General features: G+C 39.2%; 1 protein-coding gene and 1 non-coding gene across 2 annotated transcripts; both read right to left on the reverse strand.

Moving 5' to 3' along the window:
• Positions 1-9,005: 9,005 nt before the first annotated feature.
• On the reverse strand, positions 9,006-9,112 carry LOC148210027 (small nucleolar RNA R71). Its single transcript, XR_015792469.1, has one exon. It is a non-coding gene; the product is annotated as a small nucleolar RNA R71 (small nucleolar RNA).
• Positions 9,113-12,896: 3,784 nt separating this feature from the next.
• On the reverse strand, positions 12,897-14,078 carry LOC111024267 (uncharacterized). The gene has a single exon (XM_022301918.1). It carries the CDS (start codon positions 14,076-14,078, stop codon positions 12,897-12,899), a length of 1,182 nt encoding a protein of 393 aa, XP_022157610.1.
• Positions 14,079-14,182: the final 104 nt, after the last annotated feature.

The following is a 14,182-nucleotide window of genomic DNA, read 5'->3' on the forward strand; positions in this document are numbered from 1 at the left end:
AGAATATTTACCTTGATTAGAATAGCTCAATGGTCAAACCTAATATCTTTTGATCAAAAGTTTAAAAATTGGAATCTTCACTCTTACGCACTATTTATCTAAAAAAAGTTTAGGTTTAATTCCTCATATTTTATTAGTTAATTAATTGTAATGGATGTTGGGATAATGAAGCCAATACAACAAACTCATGTCCTAGGAAGAAAAAAGTTTTCAACACTACTACATATTCCTATGAAGAGTAAGATATTATTTTCTTATACGGATTATCATATTATTTTTTCTATAGGGATTAGGATATTTGGCCTTGACCCCTTCTGTTTAGGTTTTGTTTATGTGTTGTCGAACATCAAAGTGGCGGTTGAACGTGTAGGTGCACGAATTTTCAGAGGACATTGACAATGGTATTTGGCAGAGTTTCAGAGGCGAGATCCCAGGGTTATTGTAGAGCATCATCAGCAACCTGTTCTAGTGGGTATTTTGTGAGATTTTTCTTTCCTGTTTCATATGATTCTATTGTTGTGGTTCCTAAAAGCCATGTGGTTTTTGTCAAGGCCTCTAGATTTGAGAGATTATTGTATTGTCTATTGTATTATTTCACAATCATAGTAGAACTCGTTGTCGCAGAAGACTGGGCATAGCCCATAGTTGAGGTGAACAAGTATATAAATCTCTTGTGTCGTTTACTGCGTTTTTTTTCTATATTTCTCTTATTGGCGTGATTGACTTAGTTTTCACTGAAGATCTGCGCAATTGAAAAATGGTAAGTAATTTTTTCAATAATAGGATTAGAAAAGAAAAAAAGAATATAAGAATGAATGATTATTATAATTATTTCTTAAAAGTAAAGTTGTAGTAAAAGTGGTGGGAAGGGGAAAAAGGAGCCTTGTTCTTGATGCGATGTCAACATTATATTATATGATTAATGAGATTGAAGATTGAAGATTGAAGATTGGGGCTAAGTGGAAAGTCCATGTAATGTAATAAGTTATGCATTTTTCTTTGCAATCTCTTCTTTGGCTTCCTTTTCAAATCTCCAAATTGTATAATTGAGAGATATTTCCACTTTGTCATAAAGGTTATTAACTCACCTAACAAAAGCATTCTCTCTCTATTCAAGTTTTACCTTTTTTTTTCTTACTTTTGATTTAAAATTTCATGTATATATCTCTCTCTCTCTCTCTTTTTCTTGGCAAATGAATATATTTATATTTTAGTTGATATGAGTTTGTGACGATAGTTTTAGTAGACAAGACATCAGTTACTTTCTTTGAAGTTAAATGTTTAATTCCGCACTCTTCATTTGTTGTATTAAAAAAGGTTCATTTATATTTTAGGTTAAATTATATCTCTTTTAGGGTTGTATTTCTATATTTGTCAATTTCATTACTATCCTAATTTAGAAGTTTCAATTTAATAGGTACATTTTAGGTGAAATTATATATTTTGTCTATATTAGACCTCCCTACAAAGTTTTATTTTAGTATCTATACTTGGTTAAATTTTATCAGGCGTCTAGCATTAGTAATTGAATTTGATTTTGACGAAAAATATAATGTTATCAAAAATTGGAAGTTGATGCCAATTTGGTAAGATACAATAGTATATCTAGGTTAATATATGGTTGAAATTTAATAATATTTTTCAATGGAAAGGATTGTAGGTAAGATTTAACTAAAAGTAAAAGGCTAAAACGAAACTTTTAAAAGTATTTGAATTGAAATTGCATAAGCAAATAACTAGATCAATAGTTCTCGTTCTGATTGTTGTACTATATTCTAAAAGTTGAGGGCTAAAATGTAACTACTGTTGATGCGTGGATTTTGACCCTCCGGCTCTTCTTCTCGCACACACCAAACTCGATGATAAGGGAACCGATACCTGCAAAATTAAACCGATCTAAACCGGTGTGACCTTAGTCACACAAGCTCCGATGCTTAAGTTAGTGAGAGAGAGTTGAGAAAATAATTAGCTAAGGATTAGTCACCCACTTATAGCCGTGAAGATGATTCCAGAACCTTCGTAGCCAAACCCTAATTCGGCTTTGCAGGGCCCGAGGGATCGTAGATCGTAGGCGGGAGATTCATGGGCTGGGCCGTGGGCCGAGCAGGGGTCGGGACCGAGAAGTGGTCGGGACCGAGAAGTGGTCGGGACCGAGAAGGGGTCGGGACCGAGCCCTCTTGGCCCGGTTAGTTCTCCGCCAGCCGCTTTCCTCGTTCTCTGCCCCGGCGTTAGGTCGTTCTTTGGGCCAGCCCGTTACATCACGGGTCGGTCTCCCCCAATCAATGATCTCAAACTTCAACTCCTTGTCCCATTTCGGGTCGTTTTTGTTCTCCATAACAACTATCAACTTATACTTCTACATTATTATAAATCCCAATGTAGCACAATAAAAAAATTGTGCATGAAAACATCATTAAAACATAACTCATATGACAATCACATCTAATAGACTGCATCTATTCTATATCAAACTCATGTACATTCTAGATAATTTTTGCCAAACATATTATGTTTCAGCCATTTTTAATTTAGTCTCTATGGTTTAATTTTTAAATTTTTAACTAATTGTCAGATTACATATTTCCAAATGAGTTGACAAGAATTTAGAAAATGAATTAGACTATCTAAAAAATATATCAAGCATTTATATGCCACCTTCTTTGAAATTTGGAGGATAAGCTAAAATTTTCACATTCTAAGGTAGCATAATTTATCATCTAAATTTTAATGGACTCAATCAATTAGTATCATATCATGTTTATTATAAACCAATTTTAAGAGTATAATTGACAATCTAATCCTAGTTTAATTAATTAAGACACATATCTTGGACTAGAAAAGTTGAAAGTTTGATTTCCCAAAATAGAAAAAATAAAAAAATAAAAAGAACATAATTAAAATTGTAAGGGACTAAATTGAAAATAAACTTGTGCACTATTAACCAAAGTTTGAAATGTCGATGTCGATGTTGATTGTCGATGAAAATGTCGATGTCTCGATTTTATGGAAACGTCGATAAAAGTATCAATAAAATGTTGATGTCGATAGATATTTTTGAAAATGTTATAAAATAAAAATTCAAAAAAATTATTTAAATTAACAAAAATCGTTTCACCGTTACTAAATAAATTAAGGATATTAAATCTTAGATAGGTGACCACTATGATTTGAACCCATTCCCTCTAAGTCTTTTACTATTTACATTGATCTTTATTGACTACTAAATCATCCTATAATGGTTAATATTATGTCTGTATTAGTGAATTTTTGTTGATACATTGTTATGGAAATGTTAATTTATCTCTAGTTTCGGTATAGAATCCATTGAGATAATTGGAATTAATATATATAATTAACTCAAAATTTGAACTTCTGGATCTCTCCATATTACCTTTTGAAAAAACTTGTTGAACACTCCTGATCCAAAACAACTTTTCTTCTCCGAAAAGATCAAAAGCAACTTTGTCATAGTACGGCAATCATTTATTAAATAATGTAAGAATTCAAAATATAGAATAATTATTCTTTTTTTTTTCCCTTTACGTGTGGGAGCCACAAGGGTACATTCTTTCTTTTCTTGGAATAAAGTGTGCATCACATGTCACCTTAATTAAACTTCAACATAAATGATTACATTCTTTCCATATAATAAAATTCATAAGGAAAGTTCATTGATATAATTTGTAAGTAGCTTTATTTTCTAAATAGATGCATTGCTATTGCTATAGTAAAGTAATAGAAAAGGTCGCTCTACCAATTCCCGTCCATCAAAATTTTTTAACTTAGTCACGATGTATAATATTGAGCAATCAGAAACGAATCTTGTAGGTCCAACTGATGGATCATACACCACAAATTAAGTTTGAGAGCACATACTCAGGGCCAAGCCCATGAGCCACGTAGTCGCAAGGACGAACCCCAAGGGTCGAACCCATAGGACTGAGATGCTACAAATGGTTCAACCCCTTGGACCAAGTAGGCCATGGAGTTGAGTCCCAGGAGTCAGGTTCCTTGAGCCCTAGCCATAAGACAAGACCTCGAGTTGGCCTTGTTCTCTTGGTTATTTCAAATGTGATTTGTAATGTCCTCCAACTTGAGTCTTTTAGATTTTGGGAGTTCAAAACGAGAAGATAATATACAAGACATTAGATTTTCTTGCTCTGTAAATAGAAAGAAAAACCTTATAATCAAGCTAAAAAATCATACCTTTTGCTATGCTTAACACAAACTCGGATCTAACTTAAATATTAGAGTATGTCTGGCTAGCACCTCATTGGTGTACATTCTCTCTTTTTTGTAAATTCTGTCAAAATCCCGTAAACACAAAAAATGATGCAAATTTGATAATTTTTCTAGGCCAATTTTACGCATTAACATCTAACATCATCTATGGAAAAGCCGTGCTCAAACTTGACTTTCTCACGATCGTTATTCAATATGAGTAAATGCATAAGCAATCTTCCTCAAATTCTTGAAGAAAAAGAGGGGTCGTCGTATCATGATCAACCTCCAAGTACGGTGGCAACCCGGGGTCATAATGCTCAGAACCTCGAGGCCCCAATTCGACCTGGCCCGAAGCGAGGTAAGGGGAAGGAAAATACACAACCTAGGAGGAGAAGGTAGAAAAAGTGAACCATAGCCTGTCTTTGCTGCCATGAGTCGCCAAAATCAACCAATGTGCAGATTGGATTGGCCTTGTGTCGAGCAAGACCTAGCGTCGCTAGTCCGCGATCCTACTAAAGGTAAGACCTTGACGATCAAAAAGGTTGCCAAAATCCTAGAAAATGGATTAATGCGGTGATACAACTTTATATTTTGTGACATTTTGTTAGCATTTTTTCAATCAAATTAATATTTCCTTCACTTACCCTTATCTTTTTTCTATTGAACAAGAAACAAACTTTTTATTGATAGAGGAAAAGAAACCTGAAATGTTCAAAAATATAAATTCCCAAGAAAATAAAAAACAAAGAACAAAAAGAAAAGAGATACAAACTAACAACCAAAAAGACAGAAAAATAAAAGTACGTGCTTGTACAAAACTAAACACGAAAAAGGAAAGCCCCAATTATCGTATATCATATCAGGAGAATAATGTGAAAAAAGATTAGATAGAGCACACCATTGAGATGCTTTAAATTTGGTCAAACTGAATCACTCCAACAAGGGTCTTCTTTTTCCCTTGAAAATCCTTTGATTTCTGTCAAACCAAAGTTTCGAAATAATAGCTTTGATCTATTAAAAAAAGACTCGCTTTATGAGATAAAAATGGGCAGCAGCTGAGTTTCATTAATTAATATTATCTTTTTAAATATTTGCTGTCATTATAAATATTTTTGAGGTGGGGTAATGAGGTTTTTGTTAGAGGTTGGATGATTAGTAGGTGTTAATTGAGTGAAGCAAAGTGCACTTGGAAAAAAAGAAATATTGTGTATAGCAATCATTTCTATACATTAGAAACATGTTACTCTCTTCTCTTTACTCTCTAGAAATATTGCATATTTTACTACTCTTTTATATGAAAATATCATGAACCATATTAAATTTTTAGCATGGAATTATTGAAATGTATAATAATAATAATAATTATTATTATTATTATATATGTGACCAATTAAGGCTCCACACAATTTCACCTTCCACAGTTATATTCAAAGAAACAGCGAATCACACACAATATATGAGAAAATAGAGAAAGCAACAACGACATGACAAAATTATACTGGTCCACTCAATAATGGCTACGTCCAGTCTTCCACTCGGTTCCACTAATATGAAAATTGGATACAAACACTCTAATATCTCCTCCAGGTATCCAACCTCTAGAGGTCTCAACAAAAGTCCTCTAATTTCTAAGTATTCTAAACACTATACTTAGGTGCAGAAATGAAAAACTCACAGAAAAATCGAGAACTAATTACCATAAACAATGATCTCGATCTATCCCTCTTTGTGCTGCCAATGCCCAAGCTATCACCTCTGAATTGCCACAAGAGTTCTCTCAAAACCAACTACAAAGCTAATTCCCATGGCTAAAGAAAACCCTAAGCAAACAGTATGTATTTATAGACCAGCGCTGTAGCGTTGAGACACTATCCATAGCATCTCAATGCAAATGGACCTTGCAGCAGCGTTGAGACGCTGCCCCAACGTTGCGAACTTTGCAACGTGATTCCCTTTTTCGCAGCATTGAGATACTTTGATGTAATGTTTCAACGCTGCCTCCTTGGCCAACGTGTCGATGCAGCTCCCATGCATTTTTCTATTCCTTATTCTTCCAATTATTCATCGTCTCAATTGTGGTTGGCTCCACCAACCCCAACAAAATATATATATATTTGAATAGTATAAATTTTAATTTATGGGTCTTTTGCCATTTCATGTCCTAGATCTTTAAACGACAATGTATCACATCATGTTGGTGTGCTTCTTTGATGTCAACTTTTCTTTCCTTCATCTCAAATGCATTTACTACTAGTTTTATTTATCCTCTTAATGCAGTGAAACTTGTTCGGATTGTACAGATTTTGGTTTCTAGAAGATACGTTGTTCATATACTTTGTGCATGAAGTTTAAATTAAACACATCCTATTTTGCAGATTCCATATGTTGGTCTTAACTTTGCTGTGTATAAATCACTTGTGGTAAAGGTCTTCTTCATTAAAAGGTCAATTATCTTCCATCCTAAACCTTTCTTTTATCTCCTTGGATGAAAGTGTTTGAAGCTTGGGATGGAAATTTCTCCTCACGAAGGATGGAAATGAGAAGTGCATTGAAAGATGATGAAATGCAATCCTTTGGAAGTCCGGAAGTCCAAAGAAGGTTTAGCTTCCTGATTTAGATTCTTACTAATGGGAAAGTTAATACAATTGAGGTACTTCAAAAGAAATTACCTAAGTTGGCATTAAGACCATATATATGTCTAATTGATAACTCTCTAAAAGAGAGTATTTTGTGGTCTAATTTGGATAATTTTTGGTGTGTAAATGTGAGGGTCTTGGTTAATAAACATGAAAAGAGAGAAATTGAGTGGAGGGGTTATCTAAGCTCTTTAAGATCCTCAAACGTCCTTGAAATGAGTAAGTTTGAGCCAATTCTCTAATATTTTGAATTGTTTAATTCTCTAATATTTTGAATTTTTTTTTTGTCTTTTTTTTTTCAGATTTGAGGATGTCAAAGCTGGGTGCTGTGAATGCTGCGGTAGGAATGTTATAGCCTAGGAAAAGTTCTCATGCTGGAGCCTGCTGGATGCTCTCGCATCTGTTGACACATATAGTAACTTCTTTGTTCAAATTCTTTAACCACATCCGTACAACTTCCAGGTGATGCATTAAAAATCAGGACCCGATATAAAAAAAATGGGAGTCCAGTCGCAAAAGGGGGCAAAAACAAAGGAATCAATCTTGGAGAGCACAAAATACAAAACATTTTTCACACATTTCAAGGAAGAAGCTGACGAATGAGGAGCTGACCCTTTCATCATCACTGAGTTGAGGGTTCTTCGCCACTGTTGAAGTTTTTCTACCTAATGGGTCACCTCTCTCTTTTACCCACTGTTTTATTTTCTTTTATCATGAACTAAACTCAACCTTTGGGAGGGGGGGGGGGAGGGATCGCTTGCTGCAGCTTTCGAACAGCGTCGTTTTAGCTGCTTACATTGCTGAGTTAATAGAGACGTTTTAATATTTCCATCTTACTGATTGTGTTTGGCTAACATTTTCATTTTGTTAGCTCCCTTGTGACTTGAGAAAGTTCTTTTGATGCATGAAAACCTCTATTTCCATTAGATTCCTCTCTTTGAAGTAGGATGGTGAGTACTTAGGGATGAGGGTCACCCTATCGTACCTATAACCTATGCTTTAAGCTTGCTTGCTCTATAGTGGGAGTTGGGAATGGGATTATTTGGATATCTCAGGAGAGAGCCATGTCTGTTTAGGCATTCAACACTATGATTTTGTTAGAGCGTTAGTTGGGAGTGAGTGAGAGCATCCAGAGTGATTCCCCCCTGATTTCTCAGTACATCGTGTCTGTTTCTTCTTTTTAGTATGCTCCCCTGTATTTGCATGGTCCAGCACTTGACTTCATAATATTTCTTCTCTTTTCGCCTATTTACAATTTCAATCATTTTATTCATGCAAAAATTCACACCACATTATTTGTTTTTCTTTTTAAATTCTTAAGGTATTCTATTTTAGTATTTCAAAGTTTAATCTTAGTTCATGTGGATACGACCTTGTTTTATACTACAACTGTATATTATAGTATATACTTGCACTGGTTTTTCATGTAAATTGTGGACACGTAACAAGTTTTTGGCGCCATTGCTGGGGATTAAGCTATTTTCACTTTGATTTTAGCAATTTAGAATATGGAGCTTAAAGAGCTGTCTTAACTTTTCTTTTGGTGCTTTTGCGTAGTGAATGAACGATTTCCCTGCTTTTGAGTTTGAGTTTGACCCAGAGATCGAACGCACTCTTAGAAGGAGAAAGGCCAAGCAAAGAGTCTAGCATTGAGAAAGACTTGAAATGGCTGATCCACCAAACCCACAATATTTGAGTAGAAAAAGTACCCAGGGATGGAGTTGGAAGACCTGTCCTAGCACCTCCTCTGAACGTTGTTTTGTTGGTAGATGATATGGAGCAAGAAATACGAGCGTACGCAACCCCAGCATTCTACGACTTCAACCCAATGATTGCAGATCATAATATTGAAGCCAATAGATTTGAGCTTAAACCAGTATAGTTTCAAATGCTCCAGACCGTAGGATCATTTCATGGACTTTCATCAAAAGATCCTCATCGCCACCTATAAATTTTATGCAAGTTGCCAATTCATTCAAGCTAGAAGGAGTAACCAAAGAGGCTATGCAATTGAAAATATTACCTTACTCCTTGAGGGATAGTGCTGGAGCATGATTAGATTCATTACCATATGAATCCATCACTTAATGGAATGACTTAGCCGAGAAGTTTTTTATGAAATATTTCTCTCTATCCATAAATGCAAAACTTAGGAGCAACATCAACAATTTCCAGCAACTTCCAAGAGAATCGTTGAGTGAGTCATGGGAAAGGTTTAAGGGCTTACTCCATAGATGTTCACATCATGGTATCCCACGATGTATTCAGATAAAGACTGTTTATGCAAAGAATTGCACAACGGGGTTTGCGAACCTAGCTCGAACCCGATCACCAACTCGACCCGAACCATGGAGTGAACCTGCACAAGAGGGCAAACTCTCCGACGATCAAATCAGTATAGGTTGGACTCAATATTAAGTTCGAGGTGAGATTCCATACCTGAGTGTAAAATGAGGCCTTCTATTTATAGGTGGTGGGTCCGACAGCACTTACGACCGACGGTTATCCTTGTCTTTTATCATGTCGAACCTGTCGGGGTTGAGCAGCTCGAACCCATTTAGGTCGAACCCTGGCCTTTACACTTAGCCTTGCATATGGATGAATTAGGTCTCCTCGGCAGGTTCGAGGTGGACCTGGAATACTCTTTTTATTTCTAAACACCACTGAGAGTCCTCCACGTGTCCACGATATTTTTATCCCCAAACATTGGCCCCCTCTCTGTCAGGTTTGATCTCGATCTGGCAGAGAAGTTACCTGATTTAAATTAGGACACGTGGCGACTTCTGATTCGTAGAGTAAATATAATCGTTGTGGAGGTGGAAGACGTTTCGACCTGCTAGGCTGTCGGAGCACTTGAGTATTCCGACGCTTCAAATTTCAAGATGATCCCAGCCGCTCGTTGACGTTCCCGTTAGGTTCGGGAATTTAGGTATGAGGTCGTTTTGATTATTTTCGCAACTTTAGATCTTACTACTCTGGCTTTTCATATCTAACTTGAATTCTCCTCCGTCTTGTGTAGTTTCAATCAAACCAATTCCCGAGCTAACTCAAGCATCTTGGGATACTCTCAAGTATTACAAGGATCGCTTCTCAAGTGGCAGGAAGGTCGGAACCTTGGTAACTGACCGGCTGTTACTGGAGTCCGGGTTGTTAAACTACAACCCCTTAGTGCGCCCAGTTGAAGCTTCAAGACCAAACTCTGAGCTCGGTAAGTCGAGCTCAACCTTGATCATAATTTGTTTTTTCGATTTTGGTTTCTGACCTTCTGCTTGCTTGTTTTGCAGTGATGGTGTTAGAATTCACAGGCAGCGTGAAACGTAAGTCCAGGGGTCGTGCTCACGCCTTTAAGACTGTTCAAAGCACGGAGCCAACAACTTCTACTGTTGCTCGATCTGCAGCTCAAGTCAAGGCTGGGCCGTCTTCTGAAGTCCCAACTCCGGTGATCGAGTTGGACTCTGCTGGGGAGCACTCTAGAGAAAAGCGTCCAATGAATGAGTCCGAGGCACTGGACGTGTCACCTCTGTGCGAGGTGAGAGAAGACTCTCCTCTGAAGAGGAGAAGGAAGAAGAAGAAAACCACCACCTCCTCTGAGGTTGGACCTCGTGGGCCCCTGCCCACGAGCCATGCTGACCTGGTGGACGACCCCGAAGCTCGGATGGGGGGGACGTCCGACGTGAAGATGCGGTTCAGAGTGGAACCGTCAAGCTCCGGGGTAAAGGACCATGTGTCTAGCATTTCGGTTTCATGCTTGGACCGCTGCCTTAGAAGGGCGTCCAAGTTCGTAAATGACCATAGGTCTGTACTGCAAAGGACCATTGACCACGCCGTTGAGGTAAGACCTGCTTCTGTAATTGCTTTTATTTTTACAACTTGTAGCTCGATCTAACCTTTGTGTGTTTTGTCTTCGCAGGCGTTCATTGCTTCAATTCACTCGGCAGTTATGATGAAGGCCGAGCTGGATGGAAGGGAGATCTTGGCAGCGAAGGAGAAGGAGAATTCTTCTGTTGCCTTGGAAGCCGCCACCACAATGAAGGGCGGGCTACTGAAAGCTCGCTCCGAAGTGGAGATTTTGAAGGCCGAGGTGGAGGCCAAGGCTCAGCTGCTGAAGAAAGAGGACGAGAGGCAGAAGGCCCACTTCCGAGCTGCCCATGCCATCACCAAGGGGTTGGAGAAGGAGAAATTCCAGCTCCTGAAGGAGAAGGACGCTTCAAGTCCTTAAGGAGAAGGACGCTTCAATAGGGCACCTCACTACCGAGCTCAAGGTGGAGAATGAACGCCTTAACAACGGAGCTCTCCTGGAAGTACCATTCAGGCAACACCCAGATTTTGATGGGTTCGCCAAAGATTTTCGTGATGCGGGCTTCAAGTTCCTGATGAAGGGCATTGCTGCCGACATGACTCATCTCCAGATCGACCCCAGCGATATGAAAAAGAGGTATGCTGAGAAATGGGCTTCTGGGCCTAATAGCACTCCTGACCCCGAATCCTTGGTGGAGAAGTACGTCAGAGAGCTAGACTCTGACTACTCTGACCTGGAAGAGAACGATGCTCCTAGTCAGGAGCAGAACGAGGTCGGCACCACATAAGAATGAGCCCCTTCGCAGCAGGGCGGATCCCAGGAGGTCAACCTTCTGGGCTCCCAAGGTGAATTGTCCTCTCACCTTGGGAGTGGCTGATGCTTCCCCTCTCTTTATGTTGTTGTTGCTGCTCTTTTTTTTTTTCTTTTTATTTATTGTACAAGTCTTTGGGCAAAGCTGCAAGGTATAGACGTCTTGGCTCTGTCCTCTTATTAATGAAATCTTCATTTCTCCAACTCTGTACTTCGCGTTTTGTTCTTCTTTCATTTTTTCCTTAAGCTTTTGATCTTGCCTTGTAGAACTGATCACATATGATATCTCACACTTCCAACTCGTAAGTTTAAAGCAAAGAATACGTTTGAAAGGAACTCTGTCACACCGCACCTCTTACTTGGAACTTTTTTTCCTTTTTAAAGGTTTGTATTTGAGAGTTTTCCTTTATTAACTTCAACATTTCACCTCGAACTCGGAAGTCCAAAGGATGACATTGAACAATTGAACTTTTCACATCGCACCTTTAATTTCTATGTTCGAAGGATTGAGTTGTTAACTTCATAAGTAATTTTGACATTGCACCTCGAACCCGTAGGTTTAGAGTATTGAATTTTATACTCATTAAACAATTTTGGCATCGCACCTCAAACCCGTAGGTTTTAGAGGATTGAATTTTATACTGTTTACCTTGGCAGTAATTACCTTGCCAGGTTTAAGTCGTATGAGAGTCCTTGGCCCCCATTTAATTTCTCATCGAACTAGGAGTCATGAAATTAAATAACTCTGTTTATTAAAATTTCATTCCCTTGAAAATTTTTACAAGTCCATCTTAGGACTATTTTGACATTTCAAGGGTAATAGCGCTTTAAGTGTTTTGCATTCCATGGATGCGCAAGCACCTTTCCTGGTTGGACTATGCCTTTAACTTCGAACGATCCCTCCCAACTTGGGTCAAGGATGTCCACGTGTCTCTGAATCTTCCTTAAGACCAAATGTCTGACTTGAGAACTTCGAGGTCGAACTCGGGCATTGTAATGTCTGGTCATTCTGTTCTGATATTCTGCCAAGCGTAGCTGAACCAATTCCCTCTTTTCTTCTAATAAGTTAAGGTTGAGGAGCAGTTTTTCCTCGTTTCTTACTAGGTCATATTGCTCTACCCTGTCTGTTGGCATGCCGATCTAAACTGCAACAACAGCTTTGGAGCCAAAGGCCAGTGAGAATGAAGTTTCACCGGTTGATTCTCTCGGGGTAGTCCGATATGACCACAACACTTCGGGTAGCTCCTCGGCCCATCTTCCCTTTCTGGAATCCAATCTCAGCTTGAGTCCACGCTTTATGATTTTGTTTATTGCTTCAACCTTCCCATTACCTTTTGGATGGGCAGAGGATGAATTGAGGTGGCTTATGCTCAACCTCTTGCAAAAGTCCTTGAACTTTGCGTTATCGAACTGTTTCCCGTTGTCTGTCACGATGGCGTTTGGTATGCCAAAGCCGCATACGATGTTTGTCCATACGAACGATGTAACCTTGGACTTTGTGATGTGAAATAATCGACAGCGACAACGGCAAATTTGGTTTGTCCTTTGCCCAGGGGAAAATGACCTATGATGTCCACTCCCCATTGTGTGAATGGCCATGGGGCCGAGATGGGAGTGAGCAGTTCAGGAGGCTGATGAATAATGCTTGCGAAGCGCTGGCAGTTGTCGCAAGTCTTCATGAACTGCTTGGCATCTTGATCAACGGTGGGCCAATAATACCCTTGCCGAACCACCTTGGCCGATAACGCCCTGACTCTTGAATGGTTGCCGCATACTCCTTCATGAATTTCTCTGAGAATGTAATTCCCTTCTTCAGGAGTCGCACACTTGAGGAGAGGCAGGGAGAAGCCTCGCGAGTACAATGCTCCATCTCGGAGTACAAACTGAGCTGCTCTTCGTGCCATCTTCTTATGTTCTTTTGAGTCTTGCGGTGGGTTTCCTTTAATGAACTCCACAACTGGATCCATCCACATGGGTGCTGTTGCGTCAACGTCCATTATGTCCGGCTCAAGAATTGACGGGTTATCCAAGATTTCGACCGGGATCGATCTCGCTAGATCGGTCTCGTATGCTGATGCCAATTTGGCCAGGGCATCTACATTTGAATTCTCTAATCTCGGAACTTGATTCACCTCGTAAGTTTTAAATTGGGCGAGGTGCGATCTGACTTTACTTAAGTACTTCTCCATCCGAGAGTCTTTTGCTTTATACTCCTCCTTGATTTGATTTACCACCAATTGGGAGTCGTTGAAGACCTTAATGTGGGTGGCCCCCAGTCCTTTGGCAACGCGGAGTCCTGCCAGAAGCGTTTCATACTCGGCCTCGTTGTTTGAAGTCCAGAAGTTGAAACGCAGGGCATACTCGAATCGCATGCCATCTGGTGCGAGCAAGAGGATTCCCGCTCCACACCCTTTCTCGTTGGAAGATCCATCTACGTAGATCGTCCACGGGAGGTCGGAATCGGCGGGCAGAGATGGCGGGGTGAGCTCTGCTATGAAGTCTGCAACTGCTTGCCCCTTTAACGCAGTTCTGGGCCCGAACTTCATCAAACGTCCTGATGTTTCAAGCTTGTGGAAGATGTTTTTCAGGGGAAAATTAGTAAGCACCATAATAGGGTGTGCTTAGAAATATGGCCTAAGTCTTCAGGCCGAGGTGACCAAGGCGAGGGCCAGCTTTTCCATTTGTGGATACCTGGTCTCGGCCTCAGTCATAG

Source organism: Momordica charantia (genome assembly GCF_013281855.1).
Source record: "Momordica charantia cultivar OHB3-1 chromosome 7 unlocalized genomic scaffold, Mcharantia_2.0 BLBB01000007.1, whole genome shotgun sequence".
NCBI classification, from domain to species: Eukaryota; Viridiplantae; Streptophyta; class Magnoliopsida; order Cucurbitales; family Cucurbitaceae; genus Momordica; species Momordica charantia.